The sequence below is a fragment of the Danio rerio genome, chromosome 21, assembly GCF_052040795.2.
Source record: "Danio rerio strain M-AB ecotype USA chromosome 21, GRCz13ab, whole genome shotgun sequence".
NCBI lineage: Eukaryota > Metazoa > Chordata > Actinopteri > Cypriniformes > Danionidae > Danio > Danio rerio.
In genome coordinates, this window is record NC_141041.1 from 18,256,466 (window position 1) to 18,276,846 (window position 20,381).

The 20,381-nt window shown below is 35.2% G+C and overlaps 1 protein-coding gene and 1 long non-coding RNA gene across 8 annotated transcripts in view; one reads left to right on the forward strand and one right to left on the reverse strand.

Annotated features, from left to right (window-relative positions):
* LOC141379834 (uncharacterized) overlaps positions 1-20,381 on the reverse strand; it is a 361,032-nt gene that overhangs the window by 338,720 nt on the left and 1,931 nt on the right. The window lies entirely within an intron of this gene.
* aqp3b (aquaporin 3b) lies at positions 1,652-10,287 on the forward strand. Its single transcript, NM_001166121.2, has 6 exons — positions 1,652-1,802; positions 5,823-5,949; positions 6,581-6,718; positions 6,896-7,014; positions 9,809-10,026; positions 10,098-10,287. The coding sequence occupies exons 1-6, from the start codon at positions 1,695-1,697 to the stop codon at positions 10,285-10,287; spliced, it is 900 nt and encodes a 299-aa protein (NP_001159593.1). The 5' UTR covers positions 1,652-1,694.

A 20,381-nucleotide genomic window follows, 5' to 3' on the forward strand; every position in this document is an offset into this window, starting at 1 on the left:
AACCTGTTGTGTTTCACTAACGTCCACATTTACCCCAACCCTAAACCAATCTCAACGTAACCTGTTGTGTTCTACACTTACCCCAACCCTAAACCCAACCTCACAATAACCTGTGTTTTATTAAAGTCCACATTCACCCCAACCCTAAACCCAACCTCAGCGTAACCTGTTGTGTTTTATTAACATCTACACTTACCCCAATCCTAAACCCAACTTCACAGAAACCAACGCCACCTAAACCCTGCCTACTTGTAGTGTCCCTCCCACTTGGATGTCACCCAACCTATTTGCAGTGTAATCCCTCCCACTTCAGGCTACAGAAATATCTATTTGCATTTTTCAGTGTTCATTCATTTTTATTTTGTTGTCTGTACTAAAAACCTTCCAAAAATGGAAAAAGGTTTCATTTTTACCATATTGTGTATACTTTACATGCACAGTAATAGATTTGATATAGCTTGAGCACATATCAAGGTTTAACATAAATATATATCCGTGTGCATTATCTACACTCCAAAACCTATGATCACCAAGAATCTATTTGCAGTTGTGGAAAGACTGGATACCAATTAATCTGACACTCTAACTGAAAAAAAGGACGTGCATTTTCGGATTTCAATTAAATATTACAAACAGACATGAATTGTCCCCCACAAAACTGCTAACAAAATCATATGGTTAGTTTTGATTCCATTTGTAAAGTACGCAACAACAGCAAAACTATAAAACAGCAACTTTTGAAAGACTGTCAGTAAGGAAAGCTGCTTTTTGGCTCCAGAATTGTGTAATTAAGATATGTACCAGCAGGAGATACTAGCCAAACATTGCCCCATTTTCAGCAATAATCTGTCATGAGACATATTAGCTTTCCTAGAATACCGCAGGAAGAGAACTTGAGCGTTGGGGCTTGTTACCAGTCACTCTATTCACCCTATTTATGGAAAGACATTACTCAGATTAAGTAGCATTTATTAAGCACATGAAACAGTGGGTTAAATACCACAGGGACAGAAATCAAGAGCTTGGGTTTTGGCAAACATCCACAATGTCATAATACTGAGGCTGGTGCCACAAGTCATTGTGTTACTAGAAGAATAAAAAACAGTCTATTATTTAATGTTATTACGAAAATAGAATTTTAGACACTCCAGACTTGTGACCATCATGTGGCGCAAATACTTTCCGAATTCAAAAACATCTACCCTGTGTTTTATGTACTTGCCAAATGTCACCACTGGGTAAATGCCCATACATTTCCACAAAGCCTAAAATATTCGTTTAAAAATGTAAAGTGACCATAAGAGCTCCAGCCATTGAGGCTACAATCCACGCAATGAAGAAAAAGCAGGGAAACAATACTTGTTGTTGTTGTTGTACACTAAACCCTAGAAGGTCATTCAGAACCAGATTATAAGAAACATTTATATATTTGGGAGATGGGAAAATCCCAGTCTTCACTAACACATTTATAACAAGAAGCCTGGAATGGAAAAAAGAAAAAGTGTTTCAATCGGGAAGAGGCAGGGATGGAGGATGGGAGGAAAAATAGTAGGAATGCTTATTTGGGTTTTTTTTATTGACTGAGGGCGGGACATTCAGAAGCACATATACGGTCCAAACTCTGCTGGAGAAGTTGTACATGAGTACAGACCATCTGACTATCATCATCATCATTAAAACTGCCTATTATCAATATGGGAAGACAGAAGGTAATCCTGGAAAAGATGGCTCGGATCTTTCAGATTCGGAACATGCTGATGAGACAAGCACTGGCAGAATGCCTGGGCACCCTCATTCTAGTGGTGAGACACTTCTGTTGTTTTTTTCATAGATTGATTTTTTTGATGATGTGATGAAAATGCCATGCAGCCAGTTGAGTTTGGGAAAAGATTATGAGCAATTCAAAGTAATAGTGATTGAAAGTCTTAAACAGGAATGTAGCCAAATATGATTAGCAAGTGTTGAGGTTTGGCCACATTTACATTTAGAAACACATTTTCTTTAATTTACTAGAACAATGAATAGAATATGAATATGATGTGCCATAATTAAATAACTGAATTTAGACTGATAGATGGATGATAAATGATTACTGTATTTTTGACGATACATGGATAGAAGAGATCAAACTATTTTAGATGCTTTCAAGTACTCAAAAGATTTAAAATTTCACCTGAGGAGTTTTATTTCTGTGGATCTTTCCAGCTTAATTCCTATATTTGCTAATAATTTATCCAAAATAAACTTTGTTCTTTTTTGCCAACATTTTGATATGAAGAATATATCTGTTACACTGTTTACAGACACTTTGTAGTCATACTTCATACTGCTTTTAAGCTTTGGCCAATAACGGTTATTAAAACATGGAATTAAACGGATGATCAAAGCTAAAATATGTTTATTTTGTAACTAAATTTGTAGCCAAATGCCTCCTTTGCAGAACATACTGTGAAAAAGCAGGATGGGAGTAAATTTCAAGTCCTGCTGATAGCCAATTAACTGATTTACTCAAGTTTCACGGCCGTTTCTTATCCTGCAAATATTCATAATTAAAACTGAATATATTAAAATAAAAACTTAGTTTATATAAGGTAACTTTTAAACAGCTCAAACACAACCTCTAAACAATAAGCTGTATTATAACTTTAATAGTGCAGTTAGGTCAGTTGCACTGCTTTGTTGGGGTCATTTGTTAAAATAAAAACTAATGCGATCTTCAATTCCCTGTCTAATTAAACCACTAGACACAAGAAACCTAGTGATGGAAAAGATTGTGTTAGGATTAAACACCTCAGATTGTAGCTGTTAATTTGCTGTTCTTAAGCTACAGTTGTTGTTAAATCAATCACCACTTTAACAAAACAATTCAAACATTAGTGAATGTTCTATTGGAATTAATTTCATAAAAAAGAAAGATTTCTCCAACTAAACTTTGACAAAATTGTATGCAATTAGCAGGCACAGTTGAAGGCAACCTTGACCATAACGCAGAATCCAAGACAGCCCATATCCGGAATAAATTTGACACACCACAGGGGGATCACAGGTTAAACCATATCTCATCATCTGTTTTCAATGGAAACGAAAAGTTCAGAGCAGCAATATCTGGAGAAAAATAGAGCTCCCCCGTGCCCATCTGTTGTTTTGTGATGGTACTGTGCGGTCTGCGAACCCCCCATCCAGAGGCTGATCATGTGGCTCAATAACGGCTGGCAAACACAGACAGGCTAGAGGGCATCACACAATGTGAGAGAGAGAGAGAGAGAGAGAGAGAGCAAGTACACAAACACACTCCCATACGCACACAATCTATCAAATCCACATGGTGCCCACAACATTTCACATTCTTTAGACGCAGTCCTCAAACAAAAACAGGTACGTGAAGCCAATGATGTCTAGCTCCAAGAGTCCAAATACGTCAAACTAAAACCTGCAGTCATTTAATGGGATTTGTTGAAAATACCATATAATATTAAGCTATGTAATTTATATGCTAATAAAAATAGAGATTCCTTTTTTTGGCTTTAATGGTTGCATGAAAAAACGTTTTAACATCAAATCACAAGCTTGTGCGACAAGTTTTGAAATTCGATGCGTTGCAAGGTTCAAGCTTGGTGAACTCTGACCAGAGAAATCGCATCACGTGACTGCGTGAGACCAATCGAAGTTGAAAACATGACCACTCTGGACATAGATGTAAAATATGGACCAATTGCTCGCTTTAAATGTCTAATCCCGCCCCTTTTCGCAACGCCGAACAACCGAATTTTGCATGTTAAAACTCTAGTGTGACTGGGGCATTAGATTTTCTCCCCTGACCTCAGGCATCAGAGTTGCACTAAAATCAGGCATTCAAAATCCCTTGAATAACATTCCTTAACCCTTCACATGCTAACAAGCACATGGCTGGCTGATTAAAAATCTTTAAAAGTGCAAGATCTTGGAAAATGCTAACGTTAGCCTGATAGCACACTGAAAGCATACTCTGCAAATCACCATCCTGATCAGCCACACCTCCTGATTGAACACTAGACAACATCACTACAATTCATCACACAACATTCACCAGAGAGAAAATCTTATACTTATAGTATAATTAGTAATTAAAATACTAAACTTCATAAAAAGAAGCTAGGTGCTGATGTTTTCCTGCCATTACCTGTGTTTGTAAATGTGCCGAAGATCCTTTCAGCCGAATCTCATGAGGAAAATTGAACTATTTTATGTTTTTCCATAAGTTTCAAATTCCTACAAATTCAGACTATTTCATTTGTATGAAAACATACAATTTTTAAAAGGCTAGCCCCCAAACTTCACCCCTTCTCTTCACTGGAGGATGAGCAAATAATAGCCTACTAAAATGTATGAATGACATCAAAGTTCATATTAATTAGCCACTAAATTAAAAAGTTACTAACTTCTGTAAGATTGCGTTGAATTCTTTCTGCACAAACAGAGCACAGAGGTTTGCAATTACATATTTTGGTGGGCAGGTAAGTCAGCCTACCTTAACTTAACCCTTAACCATAACCTACCTCGAACCAAAATTTGCAGATTATGAAATTACATTTTCCAACAGGTTCATTGGGAATATATGCCCAGGATTACATTTTGGCGAAACCACAAAAACGATCTTCAGCATACGTTGGCCTGCAGTTTATGGGTGAAACGAACGTTACAGGGGGGTATGACGCTGACAACGTTTGTTCCTTTTGACACAACAAATGTTTACAGTGACATATTATTGACAAATAAAAGGTTGTTTTTAAAACTGCTTTATACTTCTGCGTCGAGTGATTGGCGTAAATCCATGCGTAGATTTGCATTTATACTTCTGCACGCTGTTCTGTCAAGTTTCTTGGCGGATGTTTTGTTTTTTCTGAACGCTACCTTAATGTACAAGTAGCTAAAACTTGTTCCTTCCGAGGTGGGAACCTGCGGACTTGCAACAACTGTAATCATAAGGTAAACACAAAACAACAGTTTTCATCAGGAGCTCCTTAACGGAAATTAACACTTGTAAACACTCGCTCTATCGGGCTCGCAGCTCTCAGCACGCCCACTCTCGTCACAGCTACCCAAGCCGACCAATCACAGAGCCAGCCACGATAAGGGTTATGCGACCACACAGGCTGCGCCGGTCAGTTTGCTTGGCAGCTTGCCTCGTACAGTATTTTAATTGGAATGTGGAGCGAACTGGTTTTGAGTCCAGCAAAAGACAGTCCGAGAAACCTTTTCTTATTAGCTTTTTAAAACACTATTGGCTGGCTTCTCACAGATTTGTATGAGAAGGACGTTTAAATGTCACATATGAGAAAATGAATTTGAGATTCGCAAAAATGTAGATGGCGGCCTCTTGTGGATTTGTCAACAAGCTGCAAGGAAATGTGGCAAACAACATATTTCTCGGTTAGCAAAAACGTAGCCCTGCACACATTTCCAATAAGCCTAGCTTGGACGTTTAATTTCTGTTTAATTCATGCCTATAACAAACCATTAACTAAGACTGTTAACACAAACTAATAATTAGCTGCTTATTAATAATTAGTAAGGTGGTAGCTGGGTTAAGGCTTTGGGTAGGTTTAGGGATGTAGAATGAATAAGATAACTTTAAGTACTAAAAAACAGTAAATATCTTAATAAGAGGAAGGTAATAAGCCATTAGATAACAGTTTAAATTGTTAATTAAACTAAAGTTTTACCAAAGCTTTTTTCATGAGGAGCTTTCAGTCTAACTTAAATGAAAAGAAAGTCAATACAAACACAGCACTTTCATTAGAAAACTGTTGAATGTATTTCTGTTTTGCATTCACCATTTCTAGATGTTTGGTTGTGGTGCTCTTGCCCAGCATATTTTAAGCGGAGGCTCTCATGGAATGTTTCTGACAGTGAATTTTGCATTTGGATTCGCTGCTACATTGGGAATCCTGGTTTGTGGGCAAGTCTCAGGTAAGATTCATCATGGCCTTCTTAAAGCTGTCAATTTTTTATACTACTTCTTTGAGAACACAGGAAATTCAAGAAGTCAGATGTGGCATTTTACTGCAGTGAGTCACAAACAGCTCCAGAACCAGATATTAAAATGTGAAAGAAACATTGACTACATGGATTTGAATTGGTAAAGTTACACAACATTCTAATCTACTTTCAGAACATTTTATGTTAAGGGTTGCCTTAAGTTGAAGTGCATGGATCTGCTGCTTTTTTCTGTTGCTTCAGTTTCAATTTTGATTAAAACAGCAGACGACATCAAACAGAACTTTTAGACTTTAACATTTTAAACAGAGGAAAACTACTAATAAATGAATGTTTGAATTTTGAGTGAAGTCTTGAATGAGTAGGAATTGGCAGACAGTTGAAAAACAAAGTTTCCAGACATAGATTAAGTCTAATCCATGGCTAAAAAGTTTATGAAAAAGTTTAAGTTGAATTTTTTAAGTCTAATCCTGCATGTCAACATATACCAAACCAGACCTAAAACACTACAGCAAGAGTCTATTATATACTTTTATAGTCATTGTGCTTCACATATACATTTCATAAAACAACATCTTGTTAAACATAAGGTTGTGTTTTACAGGAGGTCACATAAACCCTACTGTGACCTTTTCTCTCTGTTTGTTGGGGAGGGAGCCCTGGAGGAAATTTCCCGTTTACTTTCTGGCCCAGACTGTGGGGGCTTTTCTTGGAGCTGGAATAATATTTGGCATGTATTTTGGTAAGTTTTAAGATGGCTAATTAAAGAATTGTGGATGTGAATAATCCACATTTTTGTCAATCCTGGGTCAGCCAACAAGGAAATTTCTTTTTAGTTTATGAGGACTGTGGTTGTGAACAGAGTTATTAAATATCTAAAAGTACTTTTACCAGTTTATGATTACTGGATGCTTTGCAGATGCAATTTGGAAATTTGGACAAGGTTCTCTTGATGTTGATGGGGTAAATGCAACTGCTGGAATCTTTGCTACGTACCCTTCTAAACACCTTACTTTGCTAAATGGATTCTTTGATCAGGTAAGACACAAAAAGACAGAGTCTTTGCCCAACAGTGGCCAACAATATATACAGGTGTAAATAGAGTCTTATATATTTTGAGCTTTTTCACTTTCGACCTCATCCAGGGATAGTCAAAAATGCTTTAGAGATTGATTTAATAGTGTAAATGCTCATGTCAACTGTATTCAAACAACCACAAAACACAACCTCTCTGCTAGTCACTTACCACAATTATTATGGCAAGCCATTTTAACTTTAATCTATTGAGCATGCAAACACTGATTTCCATTATTACACTCTGAGAAATAAAGGTATAAAAACTGTCATTTGGGCCTGCCTTTTCAAAATATACACATTTGTACCTATAGGTTTTATATACTTTATTCTGCATCGAAGTAGTAAGCTCTTTCTTGCAATTGTTGTAGGACCTCTCTGATTCATTTTTCTATGGAGGATTAGAGTAGAAACGGCAAAAACGGTCAAAGTACTTGCTCTACAAACAAATGTGTTAATGACTATATATACATAAATAAAAATAATATAATAAAAATACTAGTTTTCATCAGTAATAAACAAAGAGCTGTTTTTGAGGCTAAACATCAATGAAACTGAACAAGAACAGAGGTCTTGAGTCAATAAGGTTCCTATGGCTGCACTCTAAAGCTCTGCTCACACTTTGAGATTTCAGCCACGATTTTGCCATCTGAGACAAATTTGGGAAACCCTAAGATTCCTAAAATCCTAAGCTCCAAAAGTAATGACACAATCCATGCGACAATTCAAATTACTGTGGGGAAATGTCAAAACTGTTTTTTTTTTCTTCCTGGTTTTATTATTGAGACACGCCGTGTGCAAAATTGCCACTACAGATTGTTTACGTTGGCTGTAAGAAATCATTTCGGAACGTGGGATAGTGAAAGTGTCACAAGTGAATGACATCAAACTTCGGGGGCATTTTCTTTCAGGTTTGGCGCGTCTTCATTGTCATTCTGTCTGACTTTATGACATCTGAGATCTCACAGTGATGTGTGAGCCATGTTTGTGCAGTCTGACATGAGACAATCATTTAAGATTATAAAAAATAATAATAATAATAAAAATAATAATAATAATAATAATAATAATAATCGCAGTGTGAGCCGGCCTTTACATGAAGAATAAAGTAGATACTGGTATTTTAATGGTTCACATTAGTACTTAAAGTCTGAATATTAGTGTTTAAAAGTACAAAACTGTAACTTTTGAAAAGATATCACCCCAGTGACCCAGGCCCAATGGCCCAGGCTCATTGCAAACATATGCCTCAGCCTACAGTTTTTCGAAACTTAAAATACATTGCTCGGGTTAAATTATATTAAATATTTCACATAACAAATATACTAGAGGGCGCCTTCTACATTTTTGTGAATCTGAAATACATTACTTAGTGTACTTAGCTTCTTTTACACGTCTATAAGATGCCCTAAACCGTGTACAAAATGAGCTACCGAGCAAACTGACCACCCCAGAAGAGTTGTCCATATGGAGATTGATGAAATGTATAAATCCGAAAGGCACAGTTAAGTTCTTTTGTGGCATTTATTGTTGTGCACCAAATGCTTAATTTGTCAATAATGTCGCTTCAAATTAGGGCTGCTCGATTATGGGAAAAATCATAATCATGATAGTTTAGGTCATAATTGTAATCACGATTATCCAAAACAATTATCAGTTGCTGTTTTTTTTATAAATATTTTCCAAATGATGTTTAACAGAGCAAGGTATTTTTCACATTATTTCCTAAAAAAAAATGTAGGAGTTTTTATTTGTTTTATTTTGGCTGGAATAAAAGCAGATTTAAATATTTTGAAGGTCAATATTATTAGCCCCCCTTAAGCAATATATAATTTCGATTGTCTGTAGAAGAATCTACTGTTATACAATGACTTGCTTAATTACCCTAATCAAGAACCACACTTTTGAATACACCTTTGAATCACACTTTAATCTGAATGCTTGTATTTTGAAAAATATTTAGTCAAATATTATGTACTGTCATCAGAGCAAAAATAAAATAAATCAGTTATTGGTAACAAGTTATAAAACCTATTATGTTTAGAAATGGGTTGAAAAAAATCTAATATGAAATCTAAATCTAATATAATAATAAAAATTGCTAATAAATCAGGAGAGCAAATAATTCTGACTTCAACTGTTTATATATATATATATATAGTTATTTCACCCCTGTAAATATAGAAAGGGAAATAAATACAATATAATAAAAATATGACAATAAACAAACTGTGCTTTAAGCATCTTCACTGTAAAGAATAAACTTAAGCTACAAAAGTCCTTCAGTCAAGAGCAGTGAGTGATTTTTCTCCTTTGGTTGTTTGATTAATGATAAAAACAGTCAGCAGCAGGAATATTGTTCCCTGTCACTATTATTGAAATGGCTTGCCATATTATAGGTTGTATCATGAGAAAGCATTCCAAAGCAAGATATTCATTCATGCACTGGAAACATGGATATAGAAAATTTGTAGTTTCCATGCGTATCCCTTTCATCTGCTTGCTTTCCCATCCATTAAAGCCACATAATGGTTTGCTCATACTTAAGCATCGCCGGACACAAGTAGTCACAAAGGATGCATGTAACAGCAAGTTAATACCAAAAGGAAAGTATGGCTTTGGACCCCAGTGACTTTCATTGTATGGACAGCTGAAACAGTCTTTCAAATATCATCTTTCAAAGTCAATTTTGGAACAATATTAGGATGAGTAAATGATGTGAGAACGTTCACTGATTTTAACACCTCATTTTCAACAGATGATCGGCACGGCAGCTCTGATCGTGTGTATCCTTGCCATTGTTGACCCTTACAATAACCCCATCCCGCAAGGACTGGAGGCCTTCACTGTGGGCTTTGTGGTTCTGGTGATTGGTCTGTCTATGGGATTTAACTCAGGCTATGCTGTAAACCCAGCCAGAGACTTGGGACCACGGATCTTCACTGCAATTGCTGGATGGGGCTCAAAAGTGTTCTCGTAAGTCATATTTGCTTTACCAATCCATTTAATATCATCTTCAAAACTTATTTGTGTTCTATCCACAACAGAGCGGAGTCTTACTGGTCCTTTGTGCCAGTCTTTGCCCCATTCATTGGTGCTGTGTTCGGTGTGATGGTGTATCAGTTGATGGTGGGATGCCATGTGAAAGGAGAAGAAAGAGATAAAAGAGAAGCGGTGGAAAGAGAAGAGAAGGAAAGACTCAAACTATCTGCCGTTTCTGATAAAGATGCAGCATAAATGTGGGTTTAAATGGAGTTGTTTACCATAGTTCTGTTTAGCTTCTAAAATTGAATTCGGCTTCAGGTTATATAGTTGCATCATCATAAAATTGGCTCGCACAATCCAAGTTAAATCGTTACTTTCTGACAGCTGCTAAACGACTTTGTCAGTGACATCATGACATTATTTTAAGATGATGTCCAAATGATTTAATTGCTTAATTAGAATTTGAATATCACTCCAATTCTCCTGAAAATACTAAAAAACAAATAGTTACTCTTTTCATTTTATTAACCCTTATGTAGTGTACTGTTGGGGATGTTTTCATCCACTCTGGGGTGATTTTGAGTCTTAGGCCCAATCCCAATTCTATTTTTGTACCCTTACCCCTTCCCCTTGGCCCCTACAACCGAGAATGAAGGGGAAGGGCTTCAAAATTTATCCCTAAGAATTGTCCTCGCGATCTCCTGCTTCATGTGAGATCAGACGATGGCGACTGCTGTAGTGATTCCAGTTGTGCTATTTTTTGGTATTTATCTTCAGGAAATCGCAGAAGGCATATATTTTGTTATCATAACGATCTAATGTGGCAATAAGATTGTAATTTTACTGTGTATTTACACAGTGGCCATATTCATCAATGTAAACACACCAAAAACAGCATTAACATTATAGCAGACACTGTAAAAAGCCCATTGACAGCCACTAGACATTTCTGACAGGGTATTCGAGTGTCAGAGAGTTGTGGGACTGCAGTACATGAGTTATTAATAGGGATTATAGATCGCAAAATCAAGTTGTTTCAAGTGTGGTCCTGAAAAATCGTTGTTCAAAGGGCTATTCACCCCTTTCCCTTAGCCCTACGCCTTCAAGCTAAAGAAATTTGGGACACCCCTACCCCTTGGCGTGCACACGCAAAATGAGGGGTAGGGGTGATGGGAAGGGTTAAGGAGTAGAATTGGGATTGGGCCTTAATTTGAGTTTAAATTGTCAACTTTTTTTTTTGTTTTTTTATCTAGCAGAATGATTTATGGTGACATCTTATTTTGACACATATTTTGAGAAAATGCTTTAAAATTTTCAAAGAACTCAACAGTACGCTCTGGGCAAATTAACTAGCCTTTTGTTATGTTCAGGATTAAAAACATCCACTAAATTAAAGTTCTGTAAAAATGCATCAGATAAATATTTTTTTCAATTTGTTTTGCATTAATCTGTTAATCAACCTCAGTCCTGATCAAAACTACTAATTGCGTACAAAATTTGAGGATTTTAACTCTTTTAATACCAATTTCATAAATGATGTTACTGATTTGGTGGAGAAAAACACACACAAAATGACATATTTTCAATATTTTGTTTTTACCTTTTATCAAAGTTGTGGACTTGTGAAACAACATTGCCTTTGATGCATTGTTTTTGATTGATTTTCATAGTTCTCCCTAATTTACCCATAATTGTTGGTGGCTCTTTATGGCACTTTGACTTCCATTATAACCACATTTGTTTTATTCCAAAACGACACCATATAATCGTGCATTTTTGATTGTTGGTGGTTTTCCCTGCTGGGAAGAGGTACAATTTTTACTGTTAATCATCAGTTGGCACCATTAACCCTTTACATAAAAGCTTAGTTTCTGGATTTTATATGGAGAATAACAGTTAATTAAAGTGTGTGTGTATGTCTGTGAGAGTGACCTTTATGCACTTACCTTGATGTGTCTGAGAAATTCAAATTATGCATCTCAGCTCTCAGAACTACATGGAGTAAACAAAAACAAAGACTGTGTATTTATGCACCATCAAATGTGGTTATAATGGAAGTCAATGGGGCAAAAACAGCCACCAACTGTAAAATAGGAAGAAAAAAAATGAAAATCTAACAATGCATCAAAGCCATTGTTGTTACTAATCTTTCACATGTCCAAGACTGTCAAATGGTTTTAAAAAATCCCATTCACAATTATTTTTAATATTTTATATGTATTGAAAATATGCCATTTTGTGTTTTTTTTACCAAATCTATATATATATATATATATATATATATATATATATATATATATATATATATATATTTATATATATATGATGCATCATTTTTACTGCAATTGAATTGAGTGGATGTGGATGTTTTCATCCCGGACATAACAAAAGGGTTGTAAATTTGAACAGTGCACAAGGGTTAAACAAAATACCCAATTATAGCCAAATTAATTTTAAAAAGTCAGTTGTTGTCATAAGTTAATTTACTGTATCTTTAATGCTTCTATCTGCTGCATAATGAATGATTATAAATAATCAGTATGATTTATGAAAATCCTCACCCTTATGAATTCTGCATCAAAAACACTAAATTGCCTGTTTTACTAATATTCCAGCTTAATTATCAGTGAATATTAATAAGTGCTGTAATTATGCAGTGAGAGGTCTGTTGACATTATCAAGTTGCTTTTGGCTTTTGAGAATGTTTTTTGTTGTTGTTGTTTTGCAAGTGTGTGTTTTGATGTATTAATCATCTGTTTTTGTTTTGGAAAATGACAGCTTACACTGTCTAATATGCATATTAAATATTGTGCTCATTTATGTTGTACTCTTTAATAAACTGCATTTTGGTAAGGTATGAAGATTTTGATCTATAGTATTTGAGAATCATCAGCCACAAAATGTATTTAGTAAATATAAAAAGCCATTTTACAGCATTGATGTCTCTTAATTTAGTTGTTCAGTATATAACAGCATCATTAGATCCAGCAAAAGCAGAATCAAAATTTACTTTTCCATTAGGCAGCAGATCAATGCAAATATGGGTAACACTTTACAATACCAGTGCATGAATAATGATGTATTAGTATGTAAACTAAACATTGCTCATTATTAAAGGCATGCACTAATTATGAACTAACTTTAACTACAACATGATTCCCATGAGTTCATGTGTGAATAACAGCTACTTTAATTACTTGTTAGTACATGCTGTTAACTAATGTATGAATTAACATTTAAGTTTAAGCTAAATGTAACCAACATGAAGTCATGAGCTGTTAATGTAGAATTACGTCATGACTTTACTTAAAGGGGCACATCACCATTAACTCATTCTTAACTACTCATGAACTCCTGTGTTTAAAAGGTTCATGCTGTTCATGATGATGTTGACATGAGAACACTTTTCTATTGCTACTGAGTGTAAACACACAAGACAGAAGTGTATAAGATGTTCATGAGTTCATAAGTTAAATTAACCATAAACTAATACATTATGTAACAAATAAGCATGTACTAACAAGTAATTAAGTACCTATTATTCACACTAAATTCATGTGACTCATGTTGTAATTTATAATTAGTTCATAATAAATTAATGTTTAATTTACATATTAACACATCATTATTCATGTACTGTTGTTGTAAAGTGTTACCCAAATATGCGTATGAATGTATATTAAATCATCTGTGCAAAGTTTGCAGTCACATTTTGGAATGAATAGAGATGCGCCTGTCCACAAAATAGGGATCCCAAACCTCTGTTTTCTTCAGTCTCAAGTAAGAATTGAGTGGGCAGGCTAAAGTGAATCGTCTCAAACCACTGCTAGAATTCGTAGCAATAAACAAGAACAGTATGAGCTGTAATTTAGTTTAAAACTGCAGACACAATTCATACTTGCTTGAAATAGGACTTGCTGAAACAAACAAGCTTTAAATAGACTTACTGTTATTACAGGGCAAAAAAAATCTCTGCTTATGCACTTCCAAATGAGTAGAGTTTTCAACCTATAGGGTGAACAAAGTAAAATATATAATGTTTTAATTAAATGTTTTGATACCTTAAAGGAATAGTTATTATTCATTTACAATTTACTATACTATCCCTCAGTTGGTTACAAACATTTATGAGTTTCTTTCTTTTGTTGAACACAAGGCTTTAGTTAAAATATCTTCTTTTGTGTCCAACAGAAGAAAGAAACTCACATGTTTGTAAAAACATGTTTGTAACAAGTAATAAGAAATCTCAATTTTATGTGAACTATCCCTTTAAGAGGGAATCTTCCATTTCCCTAAGTTACATCAAATATGGAGTGAATTTAAGCATTCGTGCAAGTTATGCAAGTCTTTCTTTTGACCTCACTGGTGTAAAGTGTACCTAATTTCTAACACAAGTAAAAGTTAAGCCATACATTCTCAGGTATATCACGTAAAAGAATGCAAATTAAAATCTTTTATGCATCGATCGCAACTCGCTCTCATGTAAATCTTCCAAATGGAAAGGAAAGATTGCAGTGCCTGTTTAGCTCAGTGAAGGGGAAAATAGAGAATGAAAATAAAAGATGTGTTTATTGGAACGAGATGGACGGAGATAAACCAGACCGTGAATCTTAAATCACTGAGCACTCGACGGAGTCGCTTCGTAGCTTTAGAGAAAATGAATGCAGACGTTATGAGGAATGTTTGTGGAATTGAGTTTGGGAATTTGGGATGAGACTTGAGGCAAGCTAACCGAGGCTTTTTGAAACCATTAAACCAATTTTCCTGTCCTCTTTGGATTTCTGAATGGCTATAGGCTCTATCAGCAAATGGACAAAATTCCTGAGGTTTATTCAGGATTTGTCAAAGCATGATTTAAAATGCAAGTTATTTACCACACATATTTTCACCTCACAGGGTGAGAATTTAATACATGACAAACATTCATAAGTCCTTGCTGTTTTTTATCTGTTGTAGTCTATATATCAACACATGAAACCTCTTTGACTACTATCTTTCTTCAGTTCAACTGAGGTTCCTATCACAACTGTTGATTATATTACTCTTCCACGTCATGTACATCAGACAAGAGTCAGTATCATGAAAAGAAATGGATATAGAATTGCTCGTTGTACCTTCAGAAATGGAAAATGACTGACAGTAGAAACTTGGTTACAATAAAACAGAGCTCTTTATGTCAAAGTACAAGGTGCTATTCTGTTAAAAGTACTTATCTATAAGGGCTCTCTGCTTAAAATTAATTGAAAGATGTAATCTACTACGATATGATATTGTAAACTTTAGTTCATGTGTAATGTATCTGTGAACATAACATCTCTAAATGTAATACGCTCAAAGTTCAATGCAATGGGAGACATTGGCTTTTACAGAGCTAGCTTAGCAAAGCCTACAGCGAATGAAGATTGGGGACTACAAAAATATCTGGGCTAGTGAGATCACATGCGCTTCAGGTTTTCTGCATTCACCATGCGCAGTAAAGCGGTGTGACCAGTTGCGATGTAATGTTTTAGCAGAGAAAGCTAAAATGCTGTCCAAACGCTGCTATTTCTACAGAGCTTCTTCGGTTTTTGTATTTGAGTTTCCAAAGGACACGACACAAAAAGAGAAGTGCTTACAATTTAATTATAATTATGTTCCAGAGAATTGTTAAAAAAATATATAGCTAGCATTTAATAAAGGACAACTTCCAGAATCTCTCCCAGTTCAGTGGTGGATTCAGCTAAACACTCTTTAAAGAAGGAGCAGCTCCAACCATAATATACTGTAAGCATTTTTATTTGTTAAAATTGATCTTTTACATGCATAGTTTCTAGTGTTGACGGTATGTTGTAGCAAAGATGTAAACAATGGGAAATGCTGTTTGGCACCATTAACAGTTTAGCTACAAATTCATATTTATCCATCAAACCCCTGTAAACACCTACAATCTTCACCAGTGCTGCAGTGTCTCTCTATGCGGCCACTTTCCCTGCGTCCTTTTCATTTTCTGTCTGATTCAGGCTCAAACTGACACAGCTAACAGCTAAACTGATTGACAGAATTTACACAGCAGAGGCACAGCACATGCTATTGGAGGCATGCCGCTTTTCCTTAGCGATGTGGAACCGATCCGTGAATCACAGCACATTATGTTAGCTGACCAATCAGAGCCTCTTGAGGGCGGGCTTTTGGAAAGTATTAGGAAATATAACAGTCGTTTTCATGTTAGCTGAGTAGCTATATATAATCAAAGTAAGATATATGAATAAATAATGTGATTTTCTACAAATGAAGCATGAATGTACATTGCTTTGCATCTTATAAACACAACAAAGCCTTAAAAATACACTCTAAACCACCCCTTTAGACATAAGCCAACCAATGTAAGCTTAGTCTGGCATTTTGTGTCATTTATTGAACAAGCACTAAAGCTCTAGGGATATTACTCCTGTTCTTGGCTAACTTTATAACAGCAGGTCTTTGTTTCCATATTACAAAGCATAAAAAATTAAAAAGATTGGGGGCCTCTTTAACAGCTTTACACTATGCAAGTTTATTTGCTAAAATTCGTATTCAAATTTGTTTTATTTGTATTGTGCAACGCATATTTATAATGTCACTATGCGTAGTATATATATATATAAAAGGGGAAAAACATTAAATTGTATAAATTAGGGATGTTCCGATCAGGGTTTTTTTGCCTCTCGAGTCTGAGTCATTCAATTTTGAGTCTCTACCGATATCACAAACCAATCCGATACTTCTATAATACATTAAAAAAATTAAAAAGGCAATCCTAAATTTACATAATTTTGCTATGACAATGTTGTCATCATCAACTTTATAATACCTCCAGACTGCAGACATACTCTTGCTTTTCACTTAAAGCTGCCTCCATGTTCTTGGAACTTTTCCAACATTTGGCCAATCATGCCGCACGCGTTGCTGTTTTTGAGTCAAGAAAGACGTCTAACTCTGTGCCACAGCATAACTATTAATGTGTTATAAAATAACGAGTATATCTCAAGTCTTGATCGGGAGGTAGCATCCAATTCCGATCGATTCTGAAACCCGAAATTTCCAATCTCGTATGAATGCTGTAATGTTTAAATAATGTTCCGTTAAAAAAAATATTTGAAGGTCATGTGTCCATCAGGAAAATCCCAGCATCTCATTTCTCACAGGACGCATTCTCATGGTCTCCAGAATTCGTTTCTCCAAGGTAACTTGGCAAGATCGGTCTCCAAAAGTAAGCTAGTCCGTTCTCTGTCCGTTCTTGGAACTGAGTAACAGCCTAGGCTTTCTAGAAACATCCTTAGAGGTCTATTGAGGCAAGTTAGTGCCAAAATCTGCAGTACACCAGCACTCCAGAACCGGGTTTGGGCACCCTTGCTTTAATACATTATCTGACAACAACAACACACAAATTTATATGGCTCACATAAAAGTTAGGATTAATTTGTGATTAGTTCATAGTAACTCATAATAAAGTAATATTACTGTTGTAAAATGTTACTAGGTGTACTAATTGTGCACTAAAGTGTTGCACAGATTGTATTCACGAGTCAAAAAGCACAAGAAAATCATCTCAAAGGAAAATTTCTTGCAACTCCACACACAACAATGCGTTTAAGATGTGAAATCCAAGAACATTCTGATCACATTAGAAAATATCACTGCCTCTCATGCACACACAGCATTTCAGAAGATCCCGTGCTTGACAAACGGTTTTATGTCGTTCATTTAAGCAATCTGGAAACTTCTTGTGGGTGCTTCGCTCTGACGACAGCAAATAAAACTGAAACCACAAATTTAAAAATATATCAATCTACTGTTCAATCCATATTATAAATCCAGCACAACCGCCATTTGTCAGAATCGTTCCTATTCCATCACCACAAACAGCTGTGGGAGAAAAAAAAAGAGAAGAGATTTGAACTAAATGTCGGTGGTGACATAAATTGTCGATGAGAAACTGCTTTTCTGGTCCCCACCCACTGCTCAAACTTCAGAGAGGCGCTTGACATTTGGAATTCCTAAACGACATGGCCTTTCAGCAATGCGGATTCCCAAACAGATCTAATGTCAATCAAACACCCAGCATCCCAGACCCCCAACAATGGCATTCTAAAAGGGTATATGCCTACTGAGACGGCATGGATGCAGTCAGTCAATAAGGCAGGCGTTATCAAAATAACTGCTAATCAATAGAAACCAGTGACCTGTAAATTAGGGAATATACCTACATGTATCTTAATTAAATGGGGGTTCATTTGAAATTTTGACTCGTGTGTTGTTTAAATTTACCATTTTGTTATGTTCGAGATGAAAAAATCCTCTAAATTAAACTGCTTTCCTAATAGTAAAGTCAATTGTACACTTTAAAATCTTTCAGTAATACACTTTCCATTTTTTTCTGTAAAAAAAAAAAAACTCTACTCTGCATCAGATTTATGAACAGTCTTATGAACCAAAATGCTGAGGTGAAAAGTAAAAAATTACAATTAAAAGTTGTATTTCTCTTTTCATGCATCACATTAATTATCGATCTACATGTTATTCAGTGCAATAACAAATCCTTAAGTTTGCAATCTCTAAGTTTTACAATAAAAATAACTCAGGTTTGAATTTGGTTTGTCCTACATGACAGTAGTAGTTTGATTGCAGTGTTTACATGTCTATACTGCACTTCAATAATGCAACTAAAATCAGCATACTCCACTTGTCCTAATTCCAATACTGTCTAGTTTATGACCTTAATCGGATTTAATTAAACAAAAATAGCTGTTTACATGGTAGACTCTTAATCAGAGTATTGCCTAAATCATATTAAAATCTGATTATTGGGGTCTATGTAAATGTACTCAGTGTTATTTATGTCGCTAGTATCATTTTTAACTTCCACATTTCCACATTTTTCACAGTGTGGATTTTTCAGTGTTTTGATTCAGGTTTTATAAAATGAATGCATATTGGCAATAATAACAATAATAATAAACATTCAAAGATTTTAGAAATGTTAACATATTGCATTGTTTGTTTGCTTTTAAAACATTTAATGGAACCAAAATTTAAAATGGAAATGCAGTTTAATACTTTTTGCAAAAATAAAGGACAAAATATGTTTGCAGTTAGCATTAACAAAGTCAAAGTCAGATATATTTAAATTAAAATAAACAAAACTGAGCTAGTAAATCTAGCAAATATCGTTGTCACTTTTGACTCTCATACATATCCCAATCCGCTTGTTAAGTGGTGACGTGTTTGTGACGTATGTATACTGTTTCCGGGTCCAAGCCGCCATTCATTTGAGTGGAGAAATCATTCGTTTATGATCGCGTTTTATTCCTATCACACATTAAAGTTAATTTTACATAAAGTCATAGTGTACACAACAATGTCTGGGCTTGCTGCAAAACAAATACCAAAATTTTAACAATTTCTAAAACAATCACTTTTCTAAATTTCTAAAACAATCACAATCACTTTCTGGCCATCGGATATTAGGCATGGACATACATATTGTGATCGTGACTTTCTAAAGTATTAAATCGCTTGGTAAACGTTTATTATTACCATTTCATGAATCTCCCCGTTCAGTTGAATAGAGCGCTTGGACCTGGAAGCCGCTCCGCGTGACATCACACTTAACAAGCGGATACTGATGGGGTCAAAAGTAACAATGTGCAACTTGGTTGTTCTAAGTTGTTCAACATTTTTACTAAAAACCACCCAATATTGATAGACCACACTTATGAGTAGTAACCACAGCAAAAATATCTTTCTGTCTAAAACATTATCTTTTAAAATGAAAAATTGTACTTTCAATTGTACCCTAGCCTTTTTCAGTAATTTGTCGTTTTTTTGTGTGTGTGTTTTTAAATCTGTGCTTTTACTTGGGTATAAATTGTATAAAGTACTGTACTCTCTCTACTTTAAAATCATGGCTTGATTTGTAACTGAGTAAATTGACCTGCATTTCAGTAGCAAAGAAAGAGATTCGCTAATTAACAGACCAATAAAAGTCATGTCTGAACCAGCACATGCAACATATACACAAATAAATGCCAGAAACTAAATTGTATCTAAAGGGTTAATGGTGCCAACTAATGATCAAGAGTAAATTTTACCTCCTCCCAACAGGGTAAACCACCAACAATCAAGAATGCATGATGATATGGTGTCATGGATTTGCAATGGGGTATATGCCGAAGCATGCTAATAGGACTTTTAATTTGCCATTAACCTGGGTTAAGCGCTTCCGGCGAATTGAATGGCAATGCAAAATCCGGTGCGTTTAAGGTCTGTTTTCTTTAAAAATCAGCGATCTCAACCAGCTGAGTGATATCCGATTTAAAGTGGGTCTC

What these genes read in the sequence shown, in the direction of transcription:
- aqp3b (NM_001166121.2), top strand. Translation starts at nt 1,695, where the DNA reads ATGGGAAGACAGAAGGTAATCCTGGAAAAGATGGCTCGGATCTTTCAG. An exon ending in TGGGCACCCTCATTCTAGTG is followed by an intron (nt 1,803 to 5,822) that starts GTGAGACACTTC and finishes CACCATTTCTAG; the next exon opens with ATGTTTGGTTGTGGTGCTCT. An exon ending in TGGGGCTCAAAAGTGTTCTC is followed by an intron (nt 10,027 to 10,097) that starts GTAAGTCATATT and finishes TATCCACAACAG; the next exon opens with AGCGGAGTCTTACTGGTCCT.